General features: G+C 38.0%; 1 protein-coding gene across 1 annotated transcript; it reads right to left on the bottom strand.

Moving 5' to 3' along the window:
* Nucleotides 1-1853: 1853 nt before the first annotated feature.
* On the bottom strand, nt 1854-22592 carry LOC110870452. The gene is made up of 2 exons (XM_022119633.1): nt 21470-22592; nt 1854-1942 (listed from the first exon to the last, which is right to left on the bottom strand). The coding sequence occupies exons 1-2, from the start codon at nt 22590-22592 to the stop codon at nt 1854-1856; spliced, it is 1212 nt and encodes a 403-aa protein (XP_021975325.1).
* Between the last annotated feature and the right edge of the window lie 3286 nt (nt 22593-25878).

Raw genomic sequence — 25878 nt, 5'->3', positions numbered from 1 at the left:
GTAAACCCTCGCCCCCCGTCAGGTTCGAACTCGGGATTAAAGCCCTGATTCGTCCCATTACCCAGATGTCCCTCGAAAATGGCCCAAGCGGAATCGAACCTGCGTCTCCACAAAGGAGGCCAAGCCTTTTGACCACTGGACCAACATCTCAGGAAAAGTAACTGTTAGTGCACGATGTCTAAAGCCTACGTCTTAGTCTAGGTCATGTTTGTATAGGGTTTACAGGGGCTAGAATGTAATTTTATGTGAATTTCATGTAATTCCGCTTGAATGACATGTGTCATTTCATGCGGAATCTGATGCCTATATATAGGTTTGTGTGTTTCTCATTTGGCACGGAATCACAAGTTGTATACCGAACTGCTGCCGGATTTTCTAGTGAAATATTAATGAGAAACATGTGTTAAAGTGATATTCTCTGTTTTTCTACTCAATTCTCTCTGATTCAACACTGTTTGTTTGTTTCCGCCACTCAAACAGTGGTGTATTGACTTTAATTGACTCACTTGATCGTCAAATCGATCCTACAATTGGTATCAGAGCCAGTTATGAGCCAATACACCTGAATCAGTGCATTTTTCTACACTTTATTGGACTTTTGGACTTTTTAACGGACAAAATGGACTGAGTTTCTAGTATTGTGTGTAAAACTGTGTTTTAACAAACCCTTGAGAGAATCAGATCAAAATTCGAACTAAAACTAATAAAAATGGACTGAAAACCTTATTCCGCTTGAACGAGATAGTTGATTCCGCTTGAAAATTTGTGGTAATTTCAAGCGAAATAAGGTATTCCGCTTGAAAAGATCTGATTCCGCTTGAAAATTGAAGTAATTTCAAGCGAAATAAGTGATTCCGCTTCAAAGTCACCTGATTCTGCTTGAGTTGGTGATTCCGCTTGAATGATCACTTGATTCCGCTTGAAAGTACTGATTTCGCTTGAAACTTAATTCAGCTTGAAAATAGCTATTCCGCTTGAAAACCTAATTCAGCTTGAAAATTATGGTTTTGTTGTGAAAGTCCATTTCGTTCGTGACATTTCGTTTGAAGTTTATTTCGTGTAGAAAGTGTTTTCACTTAAAGAGACCAGTTTTTCAAAATTTAAAAAAAAATTTGGTAATCTGATTTCTAAAAATGGAAAATCAAGATTATTATAACTTCTTTGCGGGCACTAGAATGACAGCAGCATAGAACCCAGCCAGTATTGTTCAGAACATCAATATGGAGAATGAGTTGGGAACGATGCAGAAACCACCCAAGCTGATGAATCTAGATGAATATGCAGGTTGGTCTGGGAGATTCAAAAACTGGGTTCAAGCAAATCACTTGTGCTGGATGAAGATTGAGAAGAAGTATGTTTCACCGGTAGATGGTTTGGGTTTGGAAAAGGGAATTGGAAGTTTGACGCAAACTGAACAAGATGACTTCAAAGCTGAGAAGAAGATGATAAGCATTCTTCAACAGGCAATTAAAGAGGATATTTTGGTGTTGTTGCAGCATGAGGATAATGCACAATCTATTTGGCAGTCGTTGCAAGTAAAATTTCAAGGGAGCGTGTCCATGATCAAAAGCAAAAAGGCTTTGATAAAGAAAGAATTTGACATCTTCACTGGAATGAAAGGTGAAACTACAAAACAATTGATTGACAGGTACTGCCATTTAGTAGTGGAGATGAAAAGATTTGTAACACCCATCTAATTTACTTGAATTTAATACTAGTTAAAACCATTTTAGATAAAAGATGCCTAGTTAACATAGATTTCATAAGTAGCAAAGACCTTAGTCAACTAACGACTAAGTTAAAACATCCAAAAGTTGTTTAACAATTTGTTTACAACCCATAAGCATAATCTATCAAAGTTTAAAACATTGCGGAAGCTTGTAAATCATGTTCGGTTCTTCAAAAGCTAGCTCGATCATCTTCCGGTTAGTTCCAACATCACCTAAGATCAAAACCACAATAAATGTTAATTTTGATAAAGCTATTATGGATATAAACAAGTTTCAAGGGTCAAACAATCAAAAAATAAAATTTTCTCGGATCAAGGGGGCGTCGCGTGACGCCAAGGGCCTAGGCGTCACGCCTAGCCCTGATTTTCACAAACTCTTCGTTCAGTTGATGCTGTATATTCCCAGCTCAAAGTTTAATCAAGTCCCAACTTAAAATAGCCATTACTTATGATCCGTAAGTCTGTTTTTAGTGATTCTTTTTCCTATATGTCTGTAATTTCATTACCAACGTACCTAATACGATGGTCATACCAAAATTTTAACTTACGGACAGAAAGTCTATATGTCGTTATACATTTATTCGACACATTTCTACTTGACACAATTTACTACCATTTAGCTAGTAAAATTATGATGCTTTATACCCAACATCCCGGGCTTATCATCACTTGCATTTCTTGACCAATCTCATGGCTTAATGCTCTTGTGATTTCCAATACCATTTTGACTCTCTAAAACACTAAAACAACAATTTTCACAATTAAATGACCCGTTTGGCTCATCTTATGGAATTCCCCAATATGATGACTACCAAACGATTCTTTATCTTAGACTAGTAATTCAAGTAACGCTCATGGTCGCTACAATCGACATCCTATTTATCCAATGAGACTTCACAAAATTTAACAACGATTCATTTAATATAACGGGTCAAGTTACATACCTTCAAAGTGGACCCTTCAAACACAAGTTGCCACCGGCTTGTCCGCTTGATGCTTCGGTGTCCTTTCCTATCGAGTTCAATTATGGCATATTTAGAACTCTCTTTAAATCGCATATCGCATAATTTGCCGAATCATCGTAATTATGCGTTTTAACTTAAATTCTCAGTTTTAAGCCTTCTTTGAGGCATTTATGGAAACACTTTATGGGCAGATTTTTACATGATTAAATATCAAGTCTCTAGTTTATCACTTAGCCCTAATTTCACATCAATCAACCATTTAACATAATTGTTAGCTTCTATAATTCTGAAATCACTTCAAAATTGTCAAGTTACACTAGAACAATACCCAATTTCCTAGTGTTTATCAATTTCTACATAACCCACTAATCACCTACAATGGTGTTCATAGGTTTCACTAAAATTTCACATGATTTCAGCTTGTGTTTGTCTAGGGTTTGTCCCTACACACTATATAGTTCCTAATTCATCATAAAACAAACATGCATCCAAGAATTTCAGATTTTCCCAATTTCATGAGAATTTCAAACAGAGAATTAGCACCAAATTTCACATACCTTGTAACCCCCTTGTGATGAGGATCACAAATCTATGTTCAGATTTCGATTTGGGACAGGAATTTGCCTTCGATTGGTCAAATTTGTGGAGTTAGGGTTTGGTGAGAAGCTTTGGTCGCTCCTCCTGTGTTCCTGATCGACCAGACACCAAATGGTGTGTTTGTGTAACAACTCTCACTAAAATTAATACTTAGTATGATAATTATCCAATAAAGAAACCCTAATTTAGACACCCAAGTAATTCTGCGTAAACCCTAAAATTTCCAGAACAATCGGAATCAGGATCAGGGCCCCTAAAACTAAGGGGGGGGGGGTAAAAACCTAGCCAACGATTATCACAATAACTCGTTGTCAAAATTTTAAAATAAAATTCTGTCAAGTCAGCAAGGCTAGTCCCGAACCCAGCTACCCTATAAATAGACTGCTTCCCTTACGGACCGTAAGGGATAAGGGCTTACGGTCCGTAAGCAAGGTCCAAAAATTTGTATAAATAGCCGACATTGGGACTTGAATTCTGTCTTTTGAACGACGTAAATTCACTTTACGTAGGTTGAGTTATAACAGAAACAGTCTGCAACACACACAATTCACGAATCGCTGCCGCAATCAGGGTAATAACTGAATCGCTATTACGATTCAACGTCTGATCGATTATAACTATCCAACGATTGTTTGAGCGCTGCTCAAACTGAGTTATACTTTGTTATTCATCGTGATTTCGACTTGAATGTTTGAGTGCTGTTCGAACTCGGACTATACTCTGTCATTCGTTGTGAATCCGCTGAATTGTTAAGTATTGCACTTGTAAATCGTTGTGAGGGTTTAATCTCGTGAATTGTCGTAACTGCTGTATTAGTTACTAACCCGTTTGTGTGTGCATTGTTATTTAAATTATGTTAATCAAGGCTAATCAGTAGGCTTATACTCTGCTCGTTAAACCTGCAATGTGATTCATTCTCTTTTTATAAACTGTTTTACAATACTCCAAATTATTTTCCAAAATTATAATTACAGGGATTAAGTCTTTGTAATCGCCAAGTTTACAGCCAATATGTGGGGTATTGTGCACATTACTTTTAATTGTATCATTTTAGGTGAGCAAGCCTAAATTATGATATACACTATTAGGTAGTCGGACCTAAATAGTGATTAACGTCACTTGTGGGTGAACGGACCCAACAGTGATATGACCACAGTCACAGATCCGGTTGAGTGACAAATACTGTGGGTAGTTGGTTGATATGGAAACACTGTAATCGTTCTTAATACTGTAAATTATAACAACGTGTTATTTTAATTAAAATGAATGATTCACTCAGTATTTCCCCGCTGACAAAACCTTTTTCAAACATGTTTCAGGTGATCTGTTGTGATCCAAGAAAAGTGCCGTGAAGCACTACAAGCTTAGAAAAGTGGCTCAATGTAAATAAATAAAGAAACATGTTTTGAGAAATAAAGATTTCCCCGAGAAATCACCTTATTGTATATTACAGGGTTTTATCCCTACACTTTATGTAATAAACTAAACGGGCGTTTGAGTATTAAAAGATTCTGTATTAAAAGACTTCCGCTGTCGCCTAAATTAAATACCACGGGATTTCCTGCCTCACGGCTCTGGACCGGGTCAAACCGGGGCCAAGGGCCGTGAAAGGAAAAGGTGGTATCAGAGCCACTGATTTAAGCTTACTATTGATTTTAGCCTATTGAGAAATACTTAGGAATTCTAATTGCCATTCTGTGAATATATGTTTTATTAACTAATTAACTGTTAAAGTTACAGTATGGGTAAACAAAAGCTTTCTGCTATCTACCACAAATTAGATACTGCACCCACAGAAAAAGGAACCTTTTCCTCAAAACGCCCAGCAGATCTGGAAGAAGTGATTTTTGTCCGTAAGGCAAATTATGAAAATCCTCTCAACCCAGATAAAAGAAATTCGATTCTTAGGAAGGGACGGGAGAAAATAAAGAAACCCCAAGTCAAGAAAGTGAGGTTTAATCCAGAAATCCAGGAATTAGGCAATATTCCACCTTGGGAAGACAAATTATTGAAAAATGGGCAAATCTTTATATGTTAGCTACCGTAGCAGAAAATGCAAACCTCTAAACTATCAATAAGCCTGGTCTAGTAGAAAATTACTACCCAGTAAATAAATAAATAAATCCCCGTGTGTTCTCTTTCCTGTTGTCTTTTGTACAAATTAGTATGCAATAAAACTTTAATGTTTATTTGTAAAACTTTGTTCCAAAGTTTTAACTTAGCATTTTTGTGCATTTTGCATATATGCTATACAGCATGAATGAGATATCGGAAGCATTTCAGAATCTCAACCTCTACCCAGTACCAATTGAAGTCTCCCACGACTTTACTGGTTATGTTGCTGACATAGTGGAACCTCTGGAATTCCAAGCTCCACCGCTGGAAAAAGAAAAACCTAAAAAGAGAAGAAGATATGTAGGATGGAGAAAAGTGCGAAGGAGAAAGCCAACCACTAGGAAACTCCCCAAAGTAGAAAACCCTATAGACAAAGGAAAAGGAATCGAAACCGGAGAGAGTTCTAAGCCAGCAGAGATAGAAATCAGGGAAAATTCTAAACAAAAAGGAATAGAAATTGGAGAGAGCTCTAGACAACCTGAAGAAATCACATTTCAAGACGAAATAGACCGTCTATTGGCAAATTGTGATGTCATTAGCCCTATCCACAATAATCTATATCCTTACCCGGCCGAAATCCAACTTCCCGTAAATCTGAAACCAGGTATTCCAGACCCACTAATCCACACTCGACCTTTAGGCCAAATGGAAGAATGGTGGACGAATGACTGGCAATTCCAAAACATGATTAATAGTCCTTATTCCTTCCTCCCACAGTTTGATCCAGAACCCATTCCCAATCCTCCAATGAGCAACAAAAACTTAGCCGAACTTCGTCAGTTCAGTGAAGAGCTGATAGGTACAGGGAATAGGATCCGGGAAATGGGGGAACAAATCTCCTGGAAATACGACGAAAGGGAGCGTCGCTACTAAACTGCCAGTTAACCAAAGAATAGTGGGGTTGGGAAGAATGTCTGTATAATAACAGTAGTAGAAAAATATAACTCTGTAAAATGGGAAATAAAACATTGTAAGATAAGTAGTGTGTATGGATGCCTATATAATCTATCAAGCGAAATAGAAGTCGAAACATCGACAATTTTGGCTATATATATGTGTGTTGTGAAAAAGATTTATGTGATTACTTGCCATTGTTTTATTTACAATCATTTGATACTAATAGTTATATCTATAATAATTATCTGATGGAAAACGCTAGTAATGAACCAGTTAATGAAGGGAATCAATCTGAGCAAAATCAGGAAAACCAATATATGACTAGACAAGATATTGAAAATATCATCATTCAAGGGATAGCTAATGCTATTCCTGCAATCATGGCTGCTGCTCAGAAACCTGTTGAACCGCAACAAAACATTCCTAGTAAACGTACTCAGGAAGACAATCTTAGTCATAGTGTAAATGGAGGCGGCAATCATGACGATAATAATCCACGACAGGCTCCACTTCCTAAGAAAATGAAAGCTGCAACGCCTGGTTGCACTTACAAAGAATTTCTTGCTTGCAAACCTGCTGAATTTGCAGGCAACGAAGGAGCAACTGCAGTACTGCGTTGGTTAGAGAAAACCGAAGCAGTAATTGCAATAAGTAAGTGTGCCGAAGAAGATCAGGTTATGTATGCGTCGAATTTGTTCAAAGAAGGGGCATTAGAATGGTGGAACACAGTATTACAAGCAAAAGGAAGAAGGATGGCTTATGCTCTGAAATGGGAAGAATTTAAGAATCTTGTAGAAAGAAAGTATTGTCCTGAATATGAAAAGGAACAAATGACAAATAAGTTCCTAAATCATCGTATGACGGGTGTAGATTGTCGTGGTTATACTTCGACATTCTTTGAATATGCTAGAGTGGTACCAACACTGGCTTCACCAGAACTGGTACTCATTTCCCGTTACGTTTGGGGATTAATTAGTGAAATCCGTAACATCGTTAAAGCTGCGAGACCTCGCACTATTGACGATGCTGTGGAATTAGCTAATACCCTAACTAATGAACTGGTACGTGCAAGAGAAGAAGATCGAAAAAAGGAATTGGCCCAAAAGATTACCCAAGGATTTCGTATGGGCAATAATAGCAATAAATTCAAGAAGAGGGAAACTAGGCAAGCTGCAAATCCGCCTTTTTATTGCAGAAAGAATCACTTTGGAAGATGTAATGTGACCTGTAACTTTTGCAAAACTATAGGACATCGGGAAGAAGAATGTAGAAGGAAAACAATAATTTGCTACAACTGTGGAGAACCTGGACATTTTCAAACAAAATGCCCTAAGCTAGCAAAACCAGCAGATAATAAAACTAAGATGGCCGACGGAGCTACCAAGAAGAATGCACGAGCATTCCAGTTGACTACTCAGGAAGCGGAACTCATTCCAGATGTGATAGCCGGTACATTCTTAGTTCATGACGTTTATGCAAAAGTATTATTTGACTCTGGTGCAAACCAAAGTTTTGTCAATACTTCATTCTGCCAAGCTCTTAACTTACCATTAACCACCCTTAGGCAGATTTTTACAGTCGAAACGACAGATGGGAATTCTGTTAACATAAATAAAGTGTTGCAGGAAGGAAAGATAGAACTTTTAGGCCATAAGTTTTCTGCAAACCTGTTACCTATGAAATTAGCCAGATTCGATGTAGTATTAGGAATGGATTGGTTAGTAGCCAACCATTCTTGAATCCTTTGTGATAAGAATTCCATAGAAATCCGTACTCCCACAGGAGAGGTAATTTTAATTACAGGAGATAGACCTCGAAAGCCACTAAAATTCATTTCAATAATGAAGTTGGCTAGTTATTCAAGAAAACAAGAAATGGTGTATATGATTTCTGTAATCATTAACACTAAAAGTAAGGAACTCCAGGACATCCCTATAGTCTCAGAATACCCAGATGTCTTTCCAGAAGAATTACCTGGGTTACCACCCGATAGAGAAGTAGAATTTAGAATTCATCTAATTCCGGGTACTACACCAATAGCCAAGGCACCTTATCGATTAGCACCCACCGAAATGCTAGAATTGAAAAAGCAGTTAGATGAATTATTAAGCAAGGGATTTATACAACCTAGTTCATCCCCTTGGGGAGCACCAGTGTTGTTTGTGAAAAAGAAAGATGGATCGATGAGGATGTGTATCGATTATAGGGAACTAAATAAAGTTACAATTAAGAATCGATACCCATTACCTAGAATTGATGATCTTTTTGATCAACTTCAAGGCGCTAGGTATTTTTCTAAGATAGACCTAAGATCCGGATATCACCAGCTGAAAGTACAAGAAGAAGACATACCTAAAACTGCTTTCAGAACTAGGTATGGTCATTATGAGTTTACAGTCATGCCCTTTGGACTAACAAATGCCCCAGCAGCATTTATGGACATGATGAATCGGATCTGTAAACCATATTTGGATAAATTTGTAATCGTATTTATCGACGATATACTTATTTGTTCCAAAAGTCAGGAAGAACATTGCAAGCACCTGCATGCACTCTTAACTTTGTTAAGAAAGGAAAAGCTTTATGCCAAATTCTCGAAGTGTGAATTTTGGTTACAAGAAGTGCAATTTTTAGGTCACATGGTGAATCACGAAGGAATTCACGTAGATCCTGCTAAAATAGAAGCAATCACCAAATGGAAGGTCCCGCAAACAGCTATGGAAATTAGAAGTTTTCTAGGATTAGCTGGATACTATAGGCGATTTATTAAGGATTTCTCTAAGATAGCTATACCTTTGACTAAGCTAACCTGTAAAGCCGTTAAGTTTGAATGGGGACCTAGACAAGAAGAAGCTTTTAAAATTTTAAAGCACTGATTGACAGATGCTCCAATTTTAGCCTTACCCGAAGGAACAGAAGATTTTGAAGTATATTGTGACGCTTCAAAAAAAGGTAATTACGTATGCTTCCAGACAATTGAAGAAGCACGAGGAAAACTATATGACTCATGATTTAGAATTAGAAGCTATAGTTTTTGCCCTAAAGATTTGGAGACACTATCTGTATAGAAGTAAGTTTACTGTTTATACAGATCACAAAAGCTTAAGGTACATATTTGGGCAAAAAGAGTTAAATATGAGGCAAAGAAGATGGATGGAAATCCTAAGCGATTACGACTGTGATATTCAATATCACGAAGGAAAGGCAAACGTAGTCGCAGATGCCTTAAGTCGTAAGTATCAGGAGAAGCAAAAGCGAGTCCGTGCTCTTAGACTAAATCTACAAATAGATTTAATGGAGCAATTGAAGAAAATTCAAGAAACTGCAATCAAGGACGATGCTGAAGAAATGAAAGGATATATAAAGGAACTAAAACAAGGAAGTGATGGAATTTGGAGATTCCACAAGAAGAGAATTTGGGTACCTAAGTGTCACACCCCTATTTTCCACGTGTCACCGGTGGGCCCGGTGGGGAGTATCGTGACGTCATTGATATCATCATAGTCAAACAACACAACATATAAAATACACAGCGGAAGCATAAGATATAGATTTATTTCAACTGAACAAAATGTAATGTTTAAGTATTACAACACAGTCGAAACAGATCCACAGGCGGATCAAGATAAAAAGGAAAAATTGTTCAACAGACTTTGACATCTAAAGCTTGCGAGACTTGAGTAATGATGCCTGGAGTAACCAGCCTATTTCGTCTAGCACCTGCACTTAGCCTTTTTGGAAAATACGTCAGTTTGCACTGGTAAATACAACTTAACTGACTCATTTTGAAAAGAGTTTGAAAATTGATTTGAATGCACTTTGGCAAAAATATTTTATAACTTGGGACAATTATTCAAAACAATCTTGTATACAGTTTTACTCATTTGTCGTCCATTAGGGCCGGTTTGTAGGGCCGGACTTAAGTTAACTGACACGCCACAGGTATAATGCCCACAAGGTCGATTCCTTATAGTGGGATACCAGTTTTTACATAATGCAGCTGTCAGGTGTACGCCTACACCCCGTGCTTAGGTCGTGTCCATTTCATGAATGATGCCAAGGATATCCGGGACATGGTCATTTAACCCCCAAGGGCCATACACCAAATAATACATATCAAACAGGTTATGTAAATACATCAATCACAATACGATTTAAATGACTACATACACCCGACCAAGCGGTACTTTTATAGTACCGTATCCCAAGCCCGTATAGGGAAAATAAGTTAAGGGTATTTACCTGAGCTGAATATAAAATCAATCCCAGCCGTATATCAAATCAGAAAGTACAGATAGCTTTTACTGGGCTCCTAATCTGGAACGAAGGTTTTTAATAACCTATTAGAATCCTAACGGGTCTTTAATTAAGTTTAGACTTAGACCGGTTAGTTTTCAAAAGGAATACACGGTTCAAACGCATGATGAAGCGAAGACCGGTTTAGAATGTGGTTTTGACCCAACAAGCTTGAATACTTGTTTTATATGGGTAACTTAATCACATCTTGAATATTGAGACAAAAACGATTTGGTTTGACCCGTTTCGGCTTATATATGCAAACTAGTCACATAGGCCGATCCGAACGCGAAACATGCGTAACGGGTAACCATAAGAGTCATGAACATGTTCCATAAGTTAATATGCCTTTGATATGTTGTGATATCAGTAGGATATCTTCCATTATGCCCAAAACGAGTTTAAAACCAATTTATGCCCCGTAGGGGTATTTTGGTCATTTTAAAGGCTACAAAAGAGGTTAAATAGTAATCTGAGTTTCGGGTTTGATTATATCAGTAAAAATACTTAATTTACCAAGTTATATCATTTGGGTATAACCTATAGGTGAAATTTATCACTTATAACCAAACTATGCATCTTAAGGGCATTTTGGTAATTTCACATAGGCTTAAAAAGGTCAAAACTAGAATTCTGAGTTTAAGACTTTTGCTTACTGTTAAAGTATGAAAGTTTACTTAAAACATCAGTAGGTATCAAGTCTTATAGATTTAAAATGGTTTCAATATATACTATGCGTTAAAAACGCTTAAATAGGTGATTTTGAGCTATTTCCGGGTTCTAGAAGGGAAGCTGATATTTTTATTATTCTAGAAGGCTCAAAATACCTTATTTATCATATTAGATCCGTATAAAAAGGTTTGGGGTCAAAAGGTTTTGTAAAACTCATTTTCTAGCCTAAAAGGGCAAAACCGGCAATTACCGAATCAAGCTTAGAACTCTAGGTTACGATCAGCCTAAAAATAAATAAAAATCTTCAATAATCCCAAAATATTATATTACATCAGTGGGTAATAAGTTTGGTATTAAAAATTGGGTTTAGATAGGCTATATGCTAATTATGCGGTTTATTTACCGAAAAGCTTCTTAATTACGCTAATGAGCATATCTCCTAATCTAGACCTCAAACTGATGTGAAATTTTATGGACATGCTTATAGATCAGTAATAAAGGTTTTAGTCCTTTCACATCTTCAAAAAATATTGTTTTAACATTAAAGGGCATTATGGTCACATTTAGGCATTATGGAAACATGCGATGGTCTTTAATTCTAAAGAACCAAGTAGTATAACTTTGGGAGGTTATACTATCATATAACATGATCACAAAGGACCCTAAGGTATAAATAAACTCAAGCTAATTCGGGTCAGAATTGAAAGTCAAAGCAAAGGTCAAACTTTGCGACTTTCGGTCGTGAACCGAGCCAAGGCACCTTATCGATTAGCACCCACCGAAATGCTAGAATTGAAAAAGCAGTTAGATGAATTATTAAGCAAGGGATTTATACAACCTAGTTCATCCCCTTGGGGAGCACCAGTGTTGTTTGTGAAAAAGAAAGATGGATCGATGAGGATGTGTATCGATTATAGGGAACTAAATAAAGTTACAATTAAGAATCGATACCCATTACCTAGAATTGATGATCTTTTTGATCAACTTCAAGGCGCTAGGTATTTTTCTAAGATAGACCTAAGATCCGGATATCACCAGCTGAAAGTACAAGAAGAAGACATACCTAAAACTGCTTTCAGAACTAGGTATGGTCATTATGAGTTTACAGTCATGCCCTTTGGACTAACAAATGCCCCAGCAGCATTTATGGACATGATGAATCGGATCTGTAAACCATATTTGGATAAATTTGTAATCGTATTTATCGACGATATACTTATTTGTTCCAAAAGTCAGGAAGAACATTGCAAGCACCTGCATGCACTCTTAACTTTGTTAAGAAAGGAAAAGCTTTATGCCAAATTCTCGAAGTGTGAATTTTGGTTACAAGAAGTGCAATTTTTAGGTCACATGGTGAATCACGAAGGAATTCACGTAGATCCTGCTAAAATAGAAGCAATCACCAAATGGAAGGTCCCGCAAACAGCTATGGAAATTAGAAGTTTTCTAGGATTAGCTGGATACTATAGGCGATTTATTAAGGATTTCTCTAAGATAGCTATACCTTTGACTAAGCTAACCTGTAAAGCCGTTAAGTTTGAATGGGGACCTAGACAAGAAGAAGCTTTTAAAATTTTAAAGCACCGATTGACAGATGCTCCAATTTTAGCCTTACCCGAAGGAACAGAAGATTTTGAAGTATATTGTGACGCTTCAAAAAAAGGTAATTACGTATGCTTCCAGACAATTGAAGAAGCACGAGGAAAACTATATGACTCATGATTTAGAATTAGAAGCTATAGTTTTTGCCCTAAAGATTTGGAGACACTATCTGTATAGAAGTAAGTTTACTGTTTATACAGATCACAAAAGCTTAAGGTACATATTTGGGCAAAAAGAGTTAAATATGAGGCAAAGAAGATGGATGGAAATCCTAAGCGATTACGACTGTGATATTCAATATCACGAAGGAAAGGCAAACGTAGTCGCAGATGCCTTAAGTCGTAAGTATCAGGAGAAGCAAAAGCGAGTCCGTGCTCTTAGACTAAATCTACAAATAGATTTAATGGAGCAATTGAAGAAAATTCAAGAAACTGCAATCAAGGACGATGCTGAAGAAATGAAAGGATATATAAAGGAACTAAAACAAGGAAGTGATGGAATTTGGAGATTCCACAAGAAGAGAATTTGGGTACCTAAGTGTCACACCCCTATTTTCCACGTGTCACCGGTGGGCCCGGTGGGGAGTATCGTGACGTCATTGATATCATCATAGTCAAACAACACAACATATAAAATACACAGCGGAAGCATAAGATATAGATTTATTTCAACTGAACAAAATGTAATGTTTAAGTATTACAACACAGTCGAAACAGATCCACAGGCGGATCAAGATAAAAAGGAAAAATTGTTCAACAGACTTTGACATCTAAAGCTTGCGAGACTTGAGTAATGATGCCTGGAGTAACCAGCCTATTTCGTCTAGCACCTGCACTTAGCCTTTTTGGAAAATACGTCAGTTTGCACTGGTAAATACAACTTAACTGACTCATTTTGAAAAGAGTTTGAAAATTGATTTGAATGCACTTTGGCAAAAATATTTTATAACTTGGGACAATTATTCAAAACAATCTTGTATACAGTTTTACTCATTTGTCGTCCATTAGGGCCGGTTTGTAGGGCCGGACTTAAGTTAACTGACACGCCACAGGTATAATGCCCACAAGGTCGATTCCTTATAGTGGGATACCAGTTTTTACATAATGCAGCTGTCAGGTGTACGCCTACACCCCGTGCTTAGGTCGTGTCCATTTCATGAATGATGCCAAGGATATCCGGGACATGGTCATTTAACCCCCAAGGGCCATACACCAAATAATACATATCAAACAGGTTATGTAAATACATCAATCACAATACGATTTAAATGACTACATACACCCGACCAAGCGGTACTTTTATAGTACCGTATCCCAAGCCCGTATAGGGAAAATAAGTTAAGGGTATTTACCTGAGCTGAATATAAAATCAATCCCAGCCGTATATCAAATCAGAAAGTACAGATAGCTTTTACTGGGCTCCTAATCTGGAACGAAGGTTTTTAATAACCTATTAGAATCCTAACGGGTCTTTAATTAAGTTTAGACTTAGACCGGTTAGTTTTCAAAAGGAATACACGGTTCAAACGCATGATGAAGCGAAGACCGGTTTAGAATGTGGTTTTGACCCAACAAGCTTGAATACTTGTTTTATATGGGTAACTTAATCACATCTTGAATATTGAGACAAAAACGATTTGGTTTGACCCGTTTCGGCTTATATATGCAAACTAGTCACATAGGCCGATCCGAACGCGAAACATGCGTAACGGGTAACCATAAGAGTCATGAACATGTTCCATAAGTTAATATGCCTTTGATATGTTGTGATATCAGTAGGATATCTTCCATTATGCCCAAAACGAGTTTAAAACCAATTTATGCCCCGTAGGGGTATTTTGGTCATTTTAAAGGCTACAAAAGAGGTTAAATAGTAATCTGAGTTTCGGGTTTGATTATATCAGTAAAAATACTTAATTTACCAAGTTATATCATTTGGGTATAACCTATAGGTGAAATTTATCACTTATAACCAAACTATGCATCTTAAGGGCATTTTGGTAATTTCACATAGGCTTAAAAAGGTCAAAACTAGAATTCTGAGTTTAAGACTTTTGCTTACTGTTAAAGTATGAAAGTTTACTTAAAACATCAGTAGGTATCAAGTCTTATAGATTTAAAATGGTTTCAATATATACTATGCGTTAAAAACGCTTAAATAGGTGATTTTGAGCTATTTCCGGGTTCTAGAAGGGAAGCTGATATTTTTATTATTCTAGATGGCTCAAAATACCTTATTTATCATATTAGATCCGTATAAAAAGGTTTGGGGTCAAAAGGTTTTGTAAAACTCATTTTCTAGCCTAAAAGGGCAAAACCGGCAATTACCGAATCAAGCTTAGAACTCTAGGTTACGATCAGCCTAAAAATAAATAAAAATCTTCAATAATCCCAAAATATTATATTACATCAGTGGGTAATAAGTTTGGTATTAAAAATTGGGTTTAGATAGGCTATATGCTAATTATGCGGTTTATTTACCGAAAAGCTTCTTAATTACGCTAATGAGCATATCTCCTAATCTAGACCTCAAACTGATGTGAAATTTTATGGACATGCTTATAGATCAGTAATAAAGGTTTTAGTCCTTTCACATCTTCAAAAAATATTGTTTTAACATTAAAGGGCATTATGGTCACATTTAGGCATTATGGAAACATGCGATGGTCTTTAATTCTAAAGAACCAAGTAGTATAACTTTGGGAGGTTATACTATCATATAACATGATCACAAAGGACCCTAAGGTATAAATAAACTCAAGCTAATTCGGGTCAGAATTGAAAGTCAAAGCAAAGGTCAAACTTTGCGACTTTCGGTCGTGAACCGAGCCCATACTTAGAATTGTCGGGTTGAACATGCTTAGACATGTTCAACTAATATTTACCAAGTTGTTAAAGTGACAAAACTGATTTTAAAGATTTTATATCATTAGTTATGAATTTTATTTAAAACAAACCCGATTGACTTTAATTTGACCCGACAATTAAACTAAGTAAACGTGGTAATTAGGAGATGCCCTTTAAAGGGTTAAACACCTACCTAATTACGATCACGTAGCCATGTTCGACGCGAACCATGGCTCAACCGATTAAAAGTCAAAGTGTTTATCGATAACGCTTGACTTTTCGGTTTAAACACTAAACAAATAACTAAGCATGAAAGGAATAACTTACAAAAGTCCAAAGGACTTGAAAGAGGATCTCAAGAAGCTCAAGACCCTCAAGGAATGCAGAGAAATCAGAGAGCAATCCAGAAATGAGAAGAGGTGCAAGTGAAACCCAAAATCTAAGGGGTATTTATAGGATTTTGAGAGCCGTTAGGATCGTTCATCGATAATCGTGCTTCAATCTCAGCCCTACACTTCATACCCATGTTTTACAAAACAATGGGCAGCCCCTAGATTCGATTATGAGAGTGTGAGAGCAAAACCAAAGCTGGTTTTCAAAATTCTGGAACTGGGCATGCTATGCGGACCGTATGGTCCTGTATACGGTCCGTAAGGGACCTGTACAGCACATGCAATCTTTCAACTATTGACAGTTTTGGCCCCTGCACTCCCAATTGTCATTCCCGACACATTTGAGGCCTGTTAAACCATTTTTAAGGCTCTACAATGATGCCTAAGCATAGGGAACATGAAACATGCTCAAAAATATGCCGGATGTCGGTTCGTTTGGTCGTACGGTCCCGTTGTTCGGCTAATTACGACGAAACACGGACGGACGCTAAAAACGATCCAAATTACGCGACGAATGGAATTTTATCAAGCCAAACACTAAAATATAATATTTTAGTGCTTACATAAATTTTTGGGTGTCCGGGGATATTCAGAATGCAAGATATGCGCGAAAGTGCAAACTTGCGCACTTTTTGACACTTTTAGTCCCTGCATGACATAAAAGTTTATTTTTGCGCACCAAACACCTCTAAGCCTATATCTAAGCTATATTAAGGTTAAATTGAGTATACTAAACTCATGGTCATATTCCGGAAGGTCCGAAACCTTACGAATTGACATACTTTGCAGTTTGACGCTTTTAACCCCTCGCATACGAATATTGTCATAACTTTCTCATACTTCATTGAAACCTTGTGAAATTTTTATCACACATTCTTGTGAGTATAATTAACCATTACAAAGCTTTGGGTCTGCTAAAAGATCATTCGTTGTGTGTGCATTGTTAAGTATTGCATTTGTAAATCGTTGTGAGGGTTTAATCTCGTGAATTGTCGTAACTGCTGTATTAGTTACTAACCCGTTTGTGTGTGCATTGTTATTTAAATTAGGTTGATCAAGGCTAATCAGTAGGCTTATACTCTGCTCGTTAAACCTGCAATGTGAGTCATTCTCTTTTTATAAACTGTTTTAAAATACTCCAAATTATTTTCCAAAATTATAATTACAGGGATTAAGTCTTTGTAATCGCCAAGTTTACAGCCAGTATGTGGGGTATTGTGCACATTACTTTTAATTGTATCATTTTAGGTGAGCAAGCCTAAATTATGATATACACTATTAGGTAGTCGGACCTAAATAGTGATTAACGTCACTTGTGGGTGAACGGACCCAACAGTGATATGACCACAGTCACAGATCCGGTCGAGTGACAAATACTGTGGGTATTTGGTTGATATGGAAACACTGTAATCGCTCTTAATACTGTAAATTATAGCAACGTGTTATTTTAATTAAAATGAATGATTCACTCAGTATTTCCCCGCTGACAAAACCTTTTTCAAACATGTTTCAGGTGATCTGTTGTGATCCAAGAAAAGTGCCGTGAAGCACTACAAGCTTAGAAAAGTGGCTCAATGTAAATAAATAAAGAAACATGTTTTGAGAAATAAAGATTTCCCCGAGAAATCACCTTATTGTATATTACAGGGTTTTATCCCTACACTTTATGTAATAAACTAAACGGGCATTTGAGTATTAAAAGATTCTGTATTAAAAGACTTCCGCTGTCGCCTAAATTAAATACCACGGGATTTCCTGCCTCACGGCTCTGGACCGGGTCAAACTGGGGCCAAGGGCCATGACAGTTTGGTTTTTGTTTTAATTAATTCTAGTTTCAGATTTTTACAAGATTAACCCCTCCTCTTTTGTATAACTTATAGTTTGGCTGTTTTTAACCCTATTGTAAGTTATTTCTAGACTATTAGCTAACTAGGTTAAAATTCCTAGTTAGTAAATTCTTGTTTATTTATACTTTATGATCCTAATATAAAGTTTTATATTTTCGGGATGTTACAAGTCCATCCCCCTTAAAGGGGTTTCGTCCTCGAAACCAAAGTACGTACCAAATAAAGTAGGGTAGAGACGTCGCATCTCCTCTTCGGACTCCCACGTAGTATCCGAGCCTTTCCTATGCTCCGACTTGATCTTGACTTGATCGATTTGTTTGTTTCGCAAGTGCTTGACCTTTCGATCTAAAATCTCCACTGGTCTCACCGCATAACTCAGGCTATTATCCACTTCGATATCATCGTAATGGATATACGCCTTTTCGTCCGCTAGACACTTTCGCAATTGCGACACATGAAACGTGCCATGTATTCCATTCAATTCTTCCGGCAATTCCAGGCGATAAGCCACCTTGCCAACCCGTTCGATGATTTTAAATGGCCCAATAAACCTCGGGCTTAGTTTTCCCCTTTTTCTAAATTTGATAACGCCCTTCCATGGGGAAACCTTTAGCTTAACCATATCACCTAACTGAAACTCAATCGGTCTTTGTCTTTTGCCGGCATAAGACTTTAGTCTATCTTGGGCCGCTTTCAAATGGGCTCGCACCACTTCAATTTTCTTATTAGTGCTTCGGATTATATCCGTAGGTGCTAGTCCTCGTGGACCCACTTCTCCCCAACATACCAGAGTTCGACACTTTCTACCGTATAACATCTCATTAGGGGCCATTTTAATGCTCGCGTGATGGCTATTGTTATATGAAAATTCGACCAAGGGTAGATAGACATCCCAACTACCCCCGAAGTCAATAATGCAAGCCCGCAGCATATCCTCCAGCGTTTGTATTGTTCTTTCACTCTGCCCATCCGTTTGTTGATGGTAAGCGGTACTAATGAACAGTTTAGTTCCTATTTGCTCTTGGAATTCACGCCAAAATTTCGAAGTAAACCGGGTATCTTTGTCCGATACAATGGATATCGGTACCCCATGACGTGCTATGATTTCATTGGTGTACACCTCCGACATCTTCTCGGATGTATAAGTCTCACGAATCGGAATGAAGTGAGCACTCTTCGTCAACCTATCCACAACTACCCATATAGCGTCAAACCCGCGGTTAGTTTTGGGCAATTTGGTCAGCAAATCCATGGTGATTTGTTCCCATTTCCAAACTGGGATGTCCAATGGTTGCAGTTTGCCATATGGCTTATGGTGCTCCGCTTTGACTTGTAAGCAGGTCAAACACTTCTCCACATATTTCACAATATCTCTTTTCATCTCGGGCCACCAATAGTTTTGTTTCAGATCATTGTACATCTTGGTCGCACCCGGATGAATTGAATATCGGGATTTATGAGCTTCATCAAGTAGAAGCATCTTCACCCCACAAGTATTTGGAACCCATATTCTTCCGGATCGAGTCTTCAACCCGTTATCTCCATCCGACAAATCTTTCACTGGCCGATTATTCTTTCTTTCTTCCAATTCTCCTCTTTCACTGCTTCTGATTGCGCCTCTCGTATACGTTCAAGTATACCCGAGGTCACCACAAGCTGCATCGATCTTACTCGTATTGGGACATAGTCCGCTTTTCTGCTCAGAGCATCCGCCACCACATTTGCCCTTCCGGGGTGATAGTGTATTTCACAGTCGAAATATTTCACTGTTTCTAACCATCGCCTTTGTCGCATATTTAACTCCTTCTGATCGAAGAAGTATTTTAAGCTCTTCTGATCTGTAAATATGGTGCACTTTACCCCATATAAATAGTGCCTCCATATTTTTAATGAAAATACCACCGCAGCCAACTCGAGATCGTGCGTGGGATATTTCTTCTCGTGTATCTTCAATTGCCTCGAGGCATAAGCTATAACTTTGCCCCGTTGCATCAAAACGCACCTGAGCCCCGATAGTGAGGCATCCGAATAAACCACCAAGTCTTTGACCCCGTCCGGCAATGTTAGTACCGGAGCTTGAGTTAATTTCTCTTTTAGCGTTTGAAACGCTCTTTCTTGATCTACTCCCCAAATGAACTTTTCTTCCTTCCGGGTTAGTTTTGTTAGCGTGACGCAATCTTGGAGAAATCTTGAATGAATCTCCTATAGTATCCCGCAAGCCCCAAGAAGCTTCTAATTTCTGAAGGGTTCTTCGGGGGATTCCATTTCGACACGGCTTCAATCTTTGACGGGTCTACTAACACTCCATCGGCACTTATGATATGGCCAGGAAATTGCACCTCTCGTAACCAAAAGGCACACTTAGAGAATTTCGCATACAACTTCTCTCGTCTAAGTGTCTCCAACACCTCTTGTAAGTGGTGTGCATGTTCTGCTTCACTTTTTGAATACACCAAAATATCATCGATAAACACGATGACTGACCTATCCAGCATTGGCTTGCAAACCCGGTTCATGAGGTCCATGAAAGCCGCGGGTGCATTTGTTAGCCCAAATGACATCACGAGAAATTCGTAATGTCCGTATCTCGTGCGGAAAGCCATCTTCGGCACATCTTCCTCCTTGACCTTTAGTTGGTGATACCCCGATCTAAGGTCAATTTTTTAAAACCAGTTCGCACCTTGTAATTGGTCAAATAAATCATCTATCCTCGAAAGCGGGTATCGATTCTTTACCGTGAGTTTGTTTAACTCCCGGTAATCGATACACATGTGCATGCTTCCGTCTTTTTTTTCACGAATAGTACCGGTGCGCCCCAAGGAGACACACTCGGCCTTATGAATCCTTTGTCAAGCAGGTCTTGAATCTGGGACATCAACTCTTGTAATTCCGACGGTGCGAGTCGATATGGTGCTTTTGCTACGGGTTTTGCGCCCGGAATCAATTCGATCCCGAACTCTACTTCCCGTTCAGGCTGTATCCCCGGTAAATCCTCCGGAAACACATCTTCATAGTCTCGTACTACCGGTACATCTTCAATCTTCCGTGATTCTTTCTCGGGTTCATTTGTGTATATCATGAATGCCTTGCATCCTCGCTTCATAAGCTTGTGAGCTTTCAACATTGAGCATACTATGGGGTTGCCTCCTTTTTCACCATAGATAGTGACGTGTTTCCCGCTTGGAGATATTAACTTTATCTCCTTACGGAAACACACGACCTTCGCATGGTGCTGAGATAGCCAATCCATCCCAACGACTACTTGAAATTCCCCCCATCGACATCGGGATTAGGTCTATCAAGTATTCTTCATCGTCAATACTTAATTTGCAGCCTTGACAAACATCACAAACTATAAAACTTTTGTTGTCCTCTATTTCAACTTCTAAGGGCACAGATAACTTTGTCAATATAAAAGAAGGATGCCGAATAAATCCATGCGAAATGAAGGATTTATTCGCACCCGTATCAAACAATACACATGCTGGAATTGAGTTAATTGTGAATATACCTGAAACCACATCGGGTTCTGTTTTTGCTTCAGCCGTGGTAAGTTGGAAGGACCTAGCCTTCGCCTTGGGAGTTTCTATTGGAGACTCTTTTGTGTCTCTCTTTCCAACAAAATCGGGGCATTCAGACTTTTTGTGGCCGGGTTGATAACATTTATAACAAACGGAAACTTTTCCGGGACATAACGATGCAGTGTGCCCCGTCTTCCCACATACCGGACATGGCTTGTCTTTGAAGCGGCACTCGCCTTTGTGCCCCTTTCCACATACTTTGCAACTTGGCGACCCGCCTTTAGCATCGACCTTCTTTCCCGATTCTCCAGTTCGGGCTTTCTTTATAGGGCTTGGATTCACATCTTGTGCCCTTCGCTCACCTCTTTCAACTTGTTTCTTCAACTCGATTTCCCGTTCCCGAGCAACGTTTATGATTTCGGTAAGGGTCTCGTATTTTGAAGGAGTCATAAACTCCCTATATTCAGTGCTCAACATGTTGTAATAATAGTATATCTTCTGCTCTTCAGTGGTGACTAACTCGTCACAAAACCTCAGCTTATCCATGAAGATGCCCGTGATCTTATCAATTGATTCTCCCTTTTGTCTTAATTGGATAAATTCCTCTTTGATCCTGTTGATAACTGCTTTGGGACTATGGTGTTTAAGGAACGGCACCTTAAACTCTTCCCAAGTCATGACCCTTGCCGCTTCGGCTCCCATTTCCTTCTTTTTATTGTCCCACCAATCCTTGGCTTGATTTCTTAATTGACCGGTTCCGTAAGCAACAAAGTCACCTACGTCACAGTAGGTTCGTTCAAACACTCCTTCGACGTCACTCAACCATCTTTGACATATTATCGGGTCGACCTCCCCGTTATATATTGGCGGGTTACATGCCATGAATTCCTTATATGAGCACCCTTTACGTTCTCCAGTTTTGTCTTTCATAAGGTTGACACTATCCTCCAACCTTTTAACTCGCTCTTCAACAAGCGACAACACCGTGCTTTGAATCTTGTCTATAAACCCGGATAGGCTACCTTCAATTGCCTTCCCTACTTCTTCGGCAATTATTTCTTCCATTTGTTCGGTGCTTGTTCGCACCGGATTATCATCATTTCCATCAGACATCTTGAAACTGAAATGTTTACATTTAAACGTTAAACATTTCATTTATAACATTGCTTCTTTTGTTTCGGTTTAGATAAGTTCTCAACTTGCTTTAACCGTTCACATTTGGTGCACTTTCCGAGTTTGAGTGTGTTAACACGCTCTTCCCATGCACTTCAATTCCTTTCTCATTCTTATATAAGACATAATCTGTTAACATAATAAGTTAATTCTTACCGGACGATCGATCGAGCTTGAACCGAACACTTTGTTGACAACCTTAAGCTCTGATTACCAACTTCTAACACCCATCTAATTTACTTGAATTTAATAATAGTTAAAACCATTTTAGATAAAAGATGCCTAGTTAACATAGATTTCATAAGTAGCAAAGACCTTAGTCAACTAACGACTAAGTTAAAACATCCAAAAGTTGTTTAACAATTTGTTTACAACCCATAAGCATAATCTATCAAAGTTTAAAACATTGCGGAAGCTTGTAAATAGTGTTCGGTTCTTCAAAAGCTAGCTTGATCATCTTCCGCTTAGTTCCAACATCACCTAAGATCAAAACCACAACAAATGTTAGTTTTGATAAAGCTATTATGGATATAAACAAGTTTCAAGGGTCAAACAATCAAAAAATAAAATTTTCTCGGATCAAGGGGGCGTCGCCTGATTTTCACAGACTCTTCGTTCAGTTGATGCTGTATATTCCCAGCTCAAAGTTTAATCAAGTCCCAACTTAAAATAGCCATAACTTATGATTCGTAAGTCCGTTTTTAGTGATTCTTTTTCCTATATGTCTGTAATTTCATTACCAACGTACCTAATATGATAGTCATACCAAAATTTTAACTTACGGACAGAAAGTCTATATGTCGTCATACATTTATTCGACCCATTTCTACTTGACACAATTTACTACCATTTAGCTAGTAAACTTATGATGCTTTATACCCAACATCCCGGGCTTATCATCACTCGCATTTCTTGACCAATCTCATGGCTTAATGCTCTTGTGATTTCCAACACCTGTTGAGTTACTGCAACCCTTTTGTAAAATTTATCATTTTGAGTTACCAACTTCTTTACGGGTTCATTTTTCACTTTGATGTTATCAATTTTAACATTCTTCTTTTCAACAACCCTTTTCTCAACAATCATCGGTGCTTTACCCTTCACATCAACCTTCTTCTGTTGAACTTTCACAGCTTCAGTCTTAGGCTTCACAAATGTACACTTTTGTGCAATGTGACCAACCTGATCACATCTAAAACAAGTACGAGTATCAGCTACTCGACTCGTGCCTTCAGACTGAGCCTGTGAAGCTCTCTTCTCAAAGAACTCTTTATTAGATTTCGAAAAAATTTGTTTCTCTTCATCAGCTAGTGAACTCGAACTATTCACAAACATTTTCTTCTCGACAAACCTCTTGTTTGAAACATTTCTTTTCTGATACTGTTTACCCCCCTGATAACCACCTGACCAGTTGTTTCTGTTGTTATTGTAAAAACGCGGTGGATAAACAGATTTCTTGTTGCAAATCTTTTCTTTCACAAATTTCATTTTATCTTTCTTTTGACACAGATTATTCACTGCTGACAACTCAACTTCAACAAGTTTGAAAACATTTGTCAATTTGTTCATGTTAACATTCTCGATCGGAAACTCTGAATCCGAAAAGAACTTATCCGAACCTATCATCTTGTACATGACAAGGTATGATTCTTCATTTAAGTTGTTTTTGGACTGTTGTTTCGGAATGTATTTGTCCAGAAAACACCCATCCTCCTCAGAAGTGTCACAATCCGGTTTTAGCACTTTGTCAACCACACTTTTTACCACATCATTCTGGACACTATCGTCATTGGAAGACGTGAACATGACATCAATGTTCTCAGGAAGTTGCACTTCACTTCCTTCCTCAAGTTCAACCAACCCATATTCCCTTTTAGTGTAATTATGCAAAATCGGCGGTGGAACTTTGTGAAACCCTACACCGGTACCGTCAGAAAACACATCATCGCCAGCTTTGTTTTTCCCTATAGGTTTAGGAACAATGTTCTGCAACACAAAGCTTGCGGAGCTATAACTGTTAAGTTTCAACTGAATTCGCTCGTTCTCAATTTCAGCTTCTTGAACTTTAAGTTTCAATTTAGCAATTTCATCCAGTTGTTTATTAATTGATTCTTCTTTTATTCTTACCACAGCTCTCAGATGTTCGTTTTCTTTAAACGTTTTACCATTTCGATCATCACTTTCTTTAACAGTGCTTTTTAGTTTTTCAATTTTTTCAGAAATCTGACGGTTTTCAAGAATTAACTTTTCATTTTCATGATCAATTTTATCTTTTTCAATTTGACTAGTTAATTCTCTAATCCGTTCAGTTGAAGCTTTCACAGTTTTGTCACGACCAAGTATTTGATCCTCAACACTTCTAACCTTCGCTGTCAGATTTTTAATTTTCTCACTGTTGAGGTACGTGACAGTGCTACAAAAATTGCATTCTTTGGTGCAATTTTTGCAGTTAACATTTCCATCGATCTTTTTACCTGACGCATTTGTTGACGCTCTTGGACTGACTTGGCCCTTAGACTCAGTCACAGAGTTAGAGTCTACCTCAAGTGCGTTCGCAGCTAGCACTTTGTCAGCCATTTTTCCCAGGTTCTCTGCTATCAACTCCTGCGTAGTATCGATAATGCCCGTATCAACCTTCTTTGATTTTTCGATTTCTTCTTTTTCTATCTTCTCTTTCTCCTCTTTTTCCTTTCTCTCTTTCTCTTTCTCTTCTTCAATCATTTTCTTGGTTGGCGTTCCCCACCATTTGTGTTGCCAATACTCATCCTCTTGTTCGTACTCCTTGATGATGGCTTCTATATCAAGTGTCTTGTCATCAATTGCAATGTTGCCATACGGATCAAGGTAGCATTCTCTGTCCGGATCCCATCTTTTCGCTCTTCTTGCTTCCAGAAATATACCAGAAATTCTAATGATTTTGTTTTGGGCAATCATTTTCCTATAGTTATACTTCTGCTCTTCTGTTCGATTATCTTTCCACGGAATGGGCTCATTCTTTGCCATGAAAGCATAACCGACAGCGCCTTTGTGACACTTCGGATTTTCCCGGACAACCATTCCTGTATTCAACCTACTTGTATATATATATATATATGACTTATATATTAAATGAAAAAGTTGTGTATTGTTTTGATGTTCTATGTGATCCTTGCATTGTGTGTATGTATGATATGTATATACATATATAGGCATGAGTGTGTATTATATATATATGAGCCGAGACCCG

The sequence above is a fragment of the Helianthus annuus genome, chromosome 8, assembly GCF_002127325.2.
Source record: "Helianthus annuus cultivar XRQ/B chromosome 8, HanXRQr2.0-SUNRISE, whole genome shotgun sequence".
In the NCBI taxonomy this organism is placed as follows: Eukaryota; Viridiplantae; Streptophyta; class Magnoliopsida; order Asterales; family Asteraceae; genus Helianthus; species Helianthus annuus.
This window is presented reverse-complemented; position numbering and strand designations above follow the sequence as displayed.